The 11,030-nt window shown below is 60.2% G+C and overlaps 1 protein-coding gene across 3 annotated transcripts in view; it reads left to right on the top strand.

Annotated features, from left to right (window-relative positions):
- Positions 1–11,030, top strand: part of TTC28 (tetratricopeptide repeat domain 28) — a 622,345-nt gene that overhangs the window by 597,058 nt on the left and 14,257 nt on the right. For all 3 annotated transcript variants that reach the window (XM_081286162.1, XM_081286164.1, XM_081286163.1), the window contains 3 exons: positions 7–151; positions 8,379–8,558; positions 9,491–10,211. In XM_081286162.1, the coding sequence (XP_081142288.1) occupies positions 7–151; positions 8,379–8,558; positions 9,491–10,211 (1,046 nt within the window). The remainder of the gene's footprint in view (positions 1–6; positions 152–8,378; positions 8,559–9,490; positions 10,212–11,030) is intronic.

Genomic DNA, 11,030 nt, shown 5'->3' with positions numbered 1-11,030 from the left:
CCCCAGGAGCTGCCAGAGCATGACGAGCCTGTTCAGTAGCACTGTGTCGCCCATCAAGGACGGGACCTCCTCTCTCCCCAGGAGGCAGAGCTCCTTCTCTAAGCCCCCGCTGCGCGCCCTCTACGACCTGCTCATCGCGCCCATGGAAGGGGTAAGTGCCTCCCGGGGACAGAGGCTCCTCGGCGTCAGGACACATCATTTCCTGGCCAGTGCCCCTGAGTAGCCCCCAAGACAGAAAAACAGCTTCGGAGGCAACCTAGGGTTTCCAGCGCGCGCGACGTCCATGTCCAGCTTCCCGCGGCACTGGGGCCTTAGGGATGCGCAGGCTTGTGGGTGGCTGGCCAGTGCCCAGGCCCCAAGCTGCAGCATGGGGATCTGGGCTCAGGCCCTGGCTCTGCTCCCAGAGCTCGTCTCCTGCTCCAGCTGCCTGACAGAGGCCTGCAGTCTCCTGAGGAAACCACCTCTTCTTCTTTTTGGAACTGGGGATGGAATCCAGGGGTGTATAACCACTGAGTCCCGTCCCCAGCCCTATGTAATATTTTATTTAGAGACAGGGTCTCACTGAGCTGCTTGGGGCCTTGCTGTTGCTGAGGCTGGCTTTGAACTTGCCATCCTCCTGCCTCAGCCTCCTGAGCCGCTGGATGGGCCTGGGCCTGTGTGAGCATGTAGGCAGAGACAGCAGATGCCTGTGAGAGGTGGCCATTGTGCCCATCACGGGGAAAGGAGAGGCCCTGCCCAGGCCTGGTGGGTGGCCTCTGTGCCCAGGTACCTCTTAAGCTGAGTTGCTGCCGGGCCCTCCAGCCTTCCTGCACCACTGCCTCCATGCAGCCCCCCACAGCAGCACCCCTCCCCGATGCTGCCCTCCCCCTAGGGTCCCCCCACAGGGTGGCCACAGCGCCAGGGGCACCCTAGCTGGCAGCACCTCAGAGGGAGAAAGAGACACTGAAACCTGAGTTGCCTTTCAGGGTTTCTTTCCTACCACCAACTGTTACACAAACCACCTTGGTGACTTACCTCCAGCCTCCCCTCCAGTGCCCTCCCGCTGGCTCCTCAGGGGGTTTGGCCCTGTGCCTGGCTCACCCAGGTCCCCACATTACTGCTCTGTTGATGGTGGGTTGGTGGTCAGGAGCAGAGGGCAAAGAGGGAGCTGGCTGTGACCGTCACCTCTGCCCTGGGCAGTGTGGGGCATCTGGAGCCAGCCCCTCTCCTGGCCAGCGCCAGTGTGGCCTCTCTGAAGCCTTCTGGCATCTTCTCTACCTTCCTCGAGCCCCACCCCTCCCACCGGGCCCTGCATACCAGGAAGTCTGGTGGCTTCTGGCTGCTGACCAGACCCAGGACTCCCATTAACTCTTCGTGCCTCTCACCCTCCATCTTGCCACCTACCCCACGCTCCCCTGAGGCAAGGACTGTCCCTCATCTCTGTCTCCAGCATGCTCAGTAGATAGTGGGTGGTGCGTGGTCCGAGGTGCCTTTGGTCTAGGTTGGCACAGAAAGCAGAAGACCAGGGGAGAAATCCGCTGCCCTCCTTCCCGCAGCCGCTCGTGCGACCCTGGGCTCAAGGTGTGAGGCAGAAGGCAGGCTGGGCCAGCTCTGGGGCACTTCTGGATCTGGGGGTGTCTGCCCCCAGCGGGACGCTGCCAGGTTTGGGGCTATTTCAGGGCAGGATTGCAGCTGAGCGACGTGCCTGCATGTTGACCTGAACAAGTTAGAGCAGCGGTCAGAACGGGAGAGGAGAGGCCCTGCTAGCCACCAGCAGCATCGGTGTGTCCACCACAGCTGACTGCCTCATCTCAAGATCCCCAGTTCTGGCATTTAAAATATCCCCTTCTTGTGAATCAAGGAGTTTAAGCACAGCGAGGGAGTCTGACTGCGTCAAAGGAGAGCGAAACCTTAGATTCAAGGATCAGAGCAAGAGCTAACAGAGACCATCCGCTGCCACAGGGCATGGGGTGCACCTGCAGTCCCAGCGACCTGGGGGGGCTGAGTGGGAAACCAGCTGAGCCAGGAGTGTGGCCTGGGCCCCGTCTCAAAATAAATGAACAGCTGGGTGCGGTGGCACGTGCCTTCCAAGGCCCTGAGCTACTCAGTGAGACCCTGTCTCTAAATAACAAATAAAAATGGCTGGGGATGTGGCTCGGTGGTTAAGTACCCCTGGGTTCAATCCCTAGTACCCCCCAAAATAAATAAATAAATAAAACAGATGAATAAATTTTAAAACTTAAAAATAAAACCATCCACGTGTTTCAGTAAAAACGTTTCCCCGAGAAGCTAGAATCTAGTTAGGATTCCTCTCCTCCCCGTTTCACCCATTCGTTCTATAAATATTTACTGGCCACGTCAGGAGCGTGCTGTCCCACACCAGAGCAGACAGTGTGGCCAGTGCAGAGTGGGTGGGGGACCCTTCGTCTTGGGGGCCACCTCTCCTCCCCACTGGGCTGGATCCCTTCTGCTGCATGCAGCCCATGGGGCTCCCAGGGCCACGAGAGGGCGACGCGGCACCGCCAGCCGGCTCCCGGAGCCTGGTGCTATGGGCGCCTGACAGCCAGACCCTTGTTCCCGTTTTCAGTGAGGCTGCAAATCAGACCTGAAAGTCCAAGATCATGAATCACTGACACTTCAAGACTGAAGCGATTAGCCTCTTCACATGGGGCGTATAATTATTCCAACAACCGCCTTTGTGTCGCCGCAGTCCTGTGGCTGAGGGACTAGGTCTGGCAGTATGGAAAGTGGAACAGAATAATCCCTTACCCTAGGCCCCGCACCAGCCTTTGATTTCATTTGGCTCAAGGGTAGCGGTGTCTGGGCTCTTTCCTAGGACCGCTCTGTCCTTTGCTGTCAGGACGGAGTGAGCGTGTCCACTTACTCGGAGGGGCCTGTCACAGCTGCTCGTGAGCCATCACCAGACATTAAGTCAAAGCCCGTCTGATGCCCAACGGGGAAATGCCACCAGAGGAAAAGTCCCGAGTATCTGGTGGTAGCCGGACTGGGATTGTGTGTCTACAGCGATATTTTTTAATCAAATTCGAGTGAAGGATGGTCACTGGGCTTTGTGAAAGAAACAAGGGAGCCGTCCTGTCCCCACGACCCAAATGCTGACAGCGTACTTTAGAGGTGACTTGGGCTCTCCCAAGGTCACTCCAGCAGCATGTGTGACGAAGCGCTCAGTTGGGCCAAGTGAAACTGCTGGTCCACTTGTGCACCAGGTCACCCTCCTGGTCACGGACACCTCCTCCTCCAAGGTCAGATGCTGAAATCATCAAGGCCAGGTTTAGAGTCAGGAATTCCTGGGGTTTGGCCAGCTCACTCCTCAAAAGCCCAGCCTTAGACACCCTTCAGGATGTTGGAGTTGGAACTTGTTCCAGCTATAGACTCTCTTGCCCTTGTCCTATTTCCCTATGTTCAAATTTGTTCCTGTTTGTGAAATCTCAAAAACTCAAGGTGTGGGCCGGGGAGCGCGAGACAAGAGACCCTGGTCAGAAAGAGAAGTGGCAGTTCAGCTGCTCCAGGCGAGGCTCCATGGCTGCTGGCTCCAGTGCAGGCCAGTTAGACTGGGGACTGCCTTCCTGCATGCTGGGATTTGGAGACGTCGCCCAGGGCCTCATGCCTGGGAATACAAGCCCTCTGCAGTGAAGACCGCTTGGCTTGGCCTGGGTCCTGGCCATGATCACTCCAAGGAAGGAGTCCCTTGGTGTCTTGTAATGTGCCCCTTGCAAAATCAAGTAGTGCAATAAAGAGCGGACCCTGGACACTCGCAGCGGGAGCGAGCCTGAACACTGGGTGCCTGTCTCCCAGTGGCCTGGAACCTGGAGGTGACCAGGGAAACTTCGCCCGTAGAAACAGACCCGGATTTGAGTCTGCCAAGGAGCACGAGGCTCTGGGGACTGGCAGCCCTGCCGGCTGTCTAAGTGATTTCTGATTGAGACATCTGTGGGAATATGCAAATGAGGGCAGACGTCACCAAGGAGCCAGCATTTCCACGACTGATTAGGAGGAGGAAAAATGGAGGCGATTATCCGCAAGCTGTCTGTGGTTGGAACCCCATGGGAGCGCCCGGGGTGGGGGCAGGCCCAGCCCTCTTGCTCCACAGGGTCATTACTGAGGTCCCCATCACCGGGGCTCTTGAGGATGGGCTGCTGCCTCCATGCTGGTTGGTTGTGGTTAGAAGCTGGGGTCAGGCAGCCACACCCTCTCCCACTGGCCATTGGCCATGTCCTTCTAACTCCAGCCCCCTGGTGTCTCCCGGTCCTCCAGGTCAGCCAGCGGCTGCGGGGTTGGCCAAGGGTTGCAGTGGAACCCACTGAGCTTTCCCCTGCTGCGAGCCCACGGCCACAGCCCCCCCAGTGCTGGGAAGCTTTAGGGTTATTTCCAGAAGGTGTGTGCTGTTTGCTTAACCAGACGCATCCACCATGGCAAGGTTTCTCAGAAGCTTTCAGAAAAGACTTCTCTACTGTCAACAGTTCTGCTTGGTCAGCTCACTAGGTCACACACGAGAGTCGGCTAGACCTCCCAGACACCTGCACTTCTGTGTCCAGATTCCCTGCAGCCCCTTCCCCTGGGGATCCTGGGGAGGTGTGGGAGTCTACAACATCCGGCCTAAGCAGGCCACAGCCAGGACCGGCTAGCCTTTCCCTGCCCCTTGGTGATCAGGGCTTTCATTCCTCTGGCTGGGCTCATGTCCTCCCGTGAACAGGAGGGCACTTGTGAATCCGTTGAGCCTCGGTGTGCAAAGAGTGCACCTGTTTCTTTAGGCAGAAATCAGGATACGTGCAACCTAACGTTTGCCTTCAGAAGAGCTCAGGACCTCTGGTCATCACGTGTCGTGAGGAAGACGCCCCGGGTCAGAACACCAGATACCCAGGGCTCCTAGGGGTCTCCTGGAGAAGCTTAGGATTGGGATCCTGGCTTCAGGACTTCATGGTGCTGACTCGGGAAATAGTGTGGACGGTGGTGGTGGTGACGTAAATATGAGGGGACAGCTCTTTCCTGGTCACTGGGTTAAAGTTTGGACCTGGGTGCTGCACAGAGGCCACTTATGTGTTTTAGCCACATGAACATGAATGCTGGGGAGCAAGGACAAGCTGTACTGCAAAAGTGACCACGGCCACCACCCCTGGGTGTTACTCCAATGACACAGGCATTCCCAGGTTGATAGCAGCCCAGTTCACAGCAGCCAGACTGTGGAACCAGCCTGGTGTCCATCAGAGGAGGAGTGGACAAGTAAAATGTGGTATATACCCACAGTGGAGTTCTGCTCAGTCATAAAGAAAAACGAATCATGTCATTTGCAGGGAAATGGATGGAACTAGAGGCCACTGTGTTAAGTGAAATAAGTCAAACATAAGGCCAGGAGTCTTGGGTTTTCTCATGTACAGAAGCTAGAGAGGAAAAGAGAAAGAAAGGGGGCGGGGGTCTCCTAAGAATTAAAAGGAGATTAGGACCCTCCTCCTCCTGAGTGCCGCCTGGCTCCCTGGTGGGCTGGCCCAGAGCAGATCTGATGGGACTTGGACTCTGAAGTCCTACCCAGAGCCACCTCAGGGCGCCTACCCCCTGCCAGCCCAAGGATCAGCTCTCCCCAAGGCTGTCCCTGTCACTGCTGCACCTAGTGAGCCCAGAGCTGGGCGCGAGGTCCCCGGGGGCTTGCTGCCTATTCCTGTTCTGTCCCCAGGCGAGGCACACAGGGCTCAGCAGTGTCCACTGCCTGGCCTCACATTTTGACCGCCAAGGTTGCAGCCTCCAGGGGCATGCCAAGGCAGCGCCTCGGGAACAGACAGGCCAGCATCCCAGGCCTCCTCGCATTTCTTCTCCAAAGAACAAGAAAACGGCTGCTCAGGAGACCCGTCCTGATGGGGTTTACTGGACTCTGTCGGTGGCTGGGGAAGGCTGTCACCTGCGCCATTCTGTCTTTCAAACCCAAGACTCAGCAGGCAGCAGGTGCCTCCCCTGGGCTGGCAGGGCCCATGCAGGACGGGGGTTCTGGAACGCTCTCCCTGGCCTCTGCTGGATGGTGTATGGTGGGTGGAGACCCCACGGCTCCTCCCTTTCAGGTCCACCTCGGGTCACAGCTGGCCCTTCAGTAGAGGGCGGGATGTGGGCACTGGCAGGGCTCAGAGGGCCGCTAGGGCCCCGCGGCCTTCCCACGGCCTCCCGGCTACGGATGTACGTGAGGCCCAGGGAGCTCCCCATCTGCAGGCTCCTCCCTTCTTGTTCCTAAGGTCACTCTTCACCATGTCCTGGCAAGTCCCCCTGTCCCTGTTCCTCAGCACATCTGCCCTGCTCTGAATCACTGGGTGGCCCTCTGCGTGACACAGACCAACTTGAGGACACGCAGCTGGCCTTAGCCCACCTTCTGTCCAACCTGCAGGGCCTTCGGCTCTCTGCCCCACGTCTTCCTCTCTCTCCCTCCTAGTGATGCCTCATGGCTCAGGCCAGGCCTTCCCAGCCCTCTGGTGCAAGTCGGTCTCCTGGGCAGGGCCTGCATGGTGCCTATGTCTCACTACCTCTGAGGCCCAGGTGGCCCTGGGTTCTGCTACGGTCGGCCCTGGGTTCTGCTACGGTCGGCCTCGGGGCCTCCTCTGTAATGGCTGCCCGGCTTCCCTAAGAGCCCAGTCGGCTCAGGACAGGCCATCCAGAGCTGAGGGAAGGCAGTTATGCCTTGTCCCCTACCCAGCTCCTCCACTGGCCTTTGGTTCACATGGACAGGTGCCGTCATAACCCGGAACTTGTCCCCAAGGGCTGTGGAACAGTCCCAGGGACGTTCAGTGGCCTGTGGGATATACCAGACAGAGCTTCCTGGGGCTTGGGCCTGAGCAGCAGGAGCCCAGGAGGACCTGCAGGCTGGGGCTGCATCCTGTCACCACACCCTGTGTCCATGGAACAGGGTGGGCCAGTTTTGCAGGTAGCAGGTGGCACGGGTCCCATGATGACTGTACCTCAGGCTGCTCAGTTCTCGCTGAGTGGCAAGGGTCTGTCATTGTGACAACCGCTGACTGCAGAGCCAAGGTCAGGGGGCTGTCAGCGTGGCCCCCAAGGCCCAGCTGCCAGTCCACCTGCGCAGTCCCACAGAGGTGCCCCAGGGCCATGGCCTCCTGCAGGAGCCTGGGCTTCAGGCGTGGTCCTCAGGCTGGGGAGGGGCAGGCCCAGGTGCCCACTGCTGGCCCCTGTACAGACCCCACGCCCATCACGGGCAGCACTGGGTGGCCGAGCAGCCCGCTCCCCCCTTCTTGGGTCACATAGAGACTCACCCCGTGTTCCTGAGGGTCGGCTCATAAAGCAAACGAGTAGCAAATTGACGTGATGGTTTTAATTTCTACTTTCTTTCAATGCAGCTAGAATTTAAAAAAAAAAAAAAAGTCACGGGGCTTTGTAGGGCTTGACTGTCCCGCCAGGCATGTGTCACTTTAGGTTAGCCGAGTGCCTCTGCCACCCTCAGCCAAGTGCCCGGGGCAGCGTGGCAGACGGGCCAGGCGAGCACACGTGCTTCCTCGGGGCACACATCATTCCCGCCTGGCAGATGGGGGCGGGGGCCTGGGGACTCCCTCCCACAGAGCAGCCTTGCCCGCAGCGTGACACAGACCTGGGCTCCCCCGTGGCAGGGGCCTCTGCTCCATCCGCCCACAGCCTGAGTTGGGCCGGCATCAGAGTTGCACCTCGCCTCCTCCGAGGGCCCCAGGCCTCAGTCTCCGTCATTAGCCCTTTGGGAATGAAATGTGTCTAGAGAGAAGGGGGTTGTCTGTCTGCGTGGGAGATGGACCACTCAGGAGGAACAGTGTCATACCAGTGCCGTCTAGATCTCCTGATGTCCCCAGAAGGCAGAGTGCCTCCAGAGCCCAGACCAGGCCCTGCAGAGGAGGTGCACAGAGACCTCAAAAGTCACCAGTTCTGGGAGCCCCTCCTTGCCCGCCTCGGGTGGGAGATGTCATCCTCGTCCCCAGAGCTGAACTTTGAGCCTCTTACTCATCAAAATGGAAAACAGCCCCCTGGGTCCCGCTGCCTGTTTTGAGAGGAGTCATTCCTCCCGCTCTTGGGATCCGGGTGACATGACTCTGGGGACCCCTTCTGGATAGCTCTCTTTGCCTTCATTCCTCACCTCAGTAGAAACATCTGGAGCTTCTGGAGTCTCCCCGGGTCTTTGAGGGCCAGCCCCACTCATGACTAGCACCCTAGCCTCCCTGATGCCCCAGGTCACCCGTGGACTTCAAATCCTCTAGCCCTGCCGGTGGTCAGAACCCACCAGACTACCCAGCTGGTCCCAGAGTGAGCCCCCCTCAGGCCCACAGTCCTCGAACCTGCCCGTGGCTCTCGCACCTGACCCATGGCCCAGCTGGCCTTGGTGTGCTGGCCCTGGCAGCAGCCGGTCAGCCTGCCACACTTCTCCACAGGGCCTGATGCACTCCAGCGGCCCCGTGGGCCGGCACCGGCAGCTGGTCCTGGTCCTGGAGGGGGAGCTCTACCTCATCCCCTTCGCCCTGCTCAAGGGCAGCTCCTCCAACGAGTACCTGTATGAGCGCTTCGCCCTCATCGCTGTGCCCGCCATCCGCTCACTCGGCCCGCACACCAAGGTAACCTCGCAGGCGGCTCTGCAGGGGCAGGAAGGAGGCTGGCCTTGGGAACCCGGGCCCTGGGACTCTTCTGGGCCTTGGTTGACCGCTGGGTCACTGGCCTGTTCACGTGGGGTCGGTGTCTGCTGCGCATGCCTGCAGCCCTGGACTCTGACTGTCCTAGTTGCTGGATCCTGTGCTCCTCACGGGAACAGCCAGCCCAAAGTGAACGACAGGGTTCCTGTGAACCTCTGACCCTGTGATTGACCGGATGGATCCCAGTGACGAGTGAGCTGGTCTCCCAGGCGCTGCCGCCACCGGAGCCCTCCGGGTGTCAGTGCAGCCTTCAGAGCTTTGACTGGGGGCAGCAGTGAGCTCACTGTGTCAACTTGTCCAGAGGCGTGGAGGGGACAGTCTTCTGAGGGCCACTGTCTCCCTTGCCCACAGTGGACCGAGGCCCAAGCAGAGGCAGGCGTTGTGAAATAACATGATGCCTTTGCGTTTCCTTCAAGAGCATCCGAAGTTGCCCTGGTGGGAGGTCACACTGTGGGGCTCCAGGCTGGTTTTCTACCCTGGGATGTTTCTGTCCTGGAAGGTGACAGAGTGAAACTCCTCCACACATAGAGCTTCTGAAGGACTTGATCTGGGCTTGTGTCCCCAGATTGACGGCAGCCTAAGAAAGGTCACTTCCCAGCCTCCCCCCCACTTCAGGAGCTCCTCTAGGGCAGCTGGGCGTGAGCCATGGCAGGCTGGCCGCCCTTCACCTGGCAGACAGCGGTGTCTCTCCCCAGCCCAGGCCTGATCTCAGGACTGTAGGACAGGCGATCCCTGGTGGCCAGGCACCTGTGTCGAAATGTTGGAAAATCAGGGTGAAGGTCACCGGGGACCCTGGTCCTCCCGAGATGCCCGCTGCTCACTCTGACGGTGTTCTGCTGTGTCCCCTCCCCTCTTAGTCCCACCTGAGGAAGACCCCACCTGCATACCCCAGCTCGGCGTCCATGGCAGCTGTCATCGGCAACCCCAAGCTCCCGTCGGCAGTGATGGACAGGTGGCTGTGGGGGCCCATGCCGTCGGCCGAGGAGGAAGCGCACATGGTGTCTGAGCTGCTGGGCTGCCAGCCCCTGGTGGGCAGCGTGGCCACCAAGGAGCGGGTCATGAGCGCCCTGACCCAGGCCGAGTGCGTCCACTTCGCCACCCACATCTCATGGAAACTGTCGGCCCTGGTCCTCACGCCCAGCGTGGACGGCAACCCTGCTGGCAGCAAGAGCTCCTTCGGCCACCCCTACACGATCCCTGAGTCCCTGCGGGTGCAGGACGACGCCAGCGACGGGGAGAGCATCTCGGACTGCCCGCCCCTGCGGGAGCTGCTGCTCACGGCTGCCGACCTGCTGGACCTGCGGCTGTCCGTGAAGCTGGTGGTGCTCGGCTCGTCGCAGGAGGCCAGCGGCAGGGTCACGGCCGACGGCGTGGTGGCGCTGACGCGGGCCTTCCTGGCCGCCGGCGCGCAGTGTGTGCTGGTGGCTCTGTGGCCGGTGCCCGTGGCCGCTTCCAAGATGTTCGTCCACGCCTTCTACTCGTCGCTGCTCAACGGGCTCAAGGCCAGCGCCGCCCTGGGGGAGGCCATGAAGGCCGTGCAGAGCAGCAAGGCCTTCGCGCACCCCTCCAACTGGGCAGGTGGGTGGCCCCGGGGGGCTTCGTGGCGCCTCGAGGTGCAGGTAGGCATGGGGGGCGGGGGAGGTGCCTTCCTGCCGAGGTCCTCACCCTGGTCCTCGCCCTGGCCAGGAGTGTCCCTTCCTGGGCACCGTCTTTTGGACCAGGGACAGATGTTTGCCACCAGATGGACTCGCTGTGCCCAGATGACCCATGTTGCCACCTTGAAACCCCCAGCCAATGGGAAAGACCCTTGATCTGGCCTTCTGGTCACACACCTGCTGTCACCTGAGACAGTTACAGCCCTCTCTGAAGCCCGGTGTCCTCTGTGCCCACTGCAGGTGGATGGGGTGGTGCTGCGGCTCCACCCTACCCACAGCTCGGGCCTGGGTTGCCCTGCCCAGTGCGAGGCACTGCCTGTGCTGGGAGACCCTCGGCATGGCGCTGAGGGGGCTTGGGAGTGAGGGGGTGGCTGACCTGTGACCTGGCCACAGGAGGGGTGGGGAGGGCTGCTCGTGGGCAGAGCTGCTGTCCCTGCAGCAGCCTGTGGTCATGAGCCACGGCGTCACCAGAAGCCCCGGCATGCCCGAGACCTCCCTCTCTAGTCAGGGACCAAGTGCAGGGCTAGCCCCGGGCGGTCCCCACCACGCACCTCGGAGCTCATCCCACTGCCTCAGGCTGCTTTGGCGCCGAGCAGCAGGCCCAGTGGTGGGGACTGGCCGGAATCCTGTTCTCAAGTATTTACATTTCATCGCTTCAGCAAAAGCCGGCCCTGTGCACATTTAAAGTTGGAGATAACATGGCTTCCCTCACTCTCCCTCGTGACAAAAATCCAGGTGGCAT

The sequence above is a fragment of the Spermophilus citellus genome, assembly GCF_964194105.1.
Source record: "Spermophilus citellus genome assembly, chromosome: 3".
Lineage (NCBI taxonomy): Eukaryota > Metazoa > Chordata > Mammalia > Rodentia > Sciuridae > Spermophilus > Spermophilus citellus.
The sequence above is the reverse complement of the archived record's forward strand: the minus strand, read 5'-3'. Positions and strand labels throughout refer to the sequence as shown.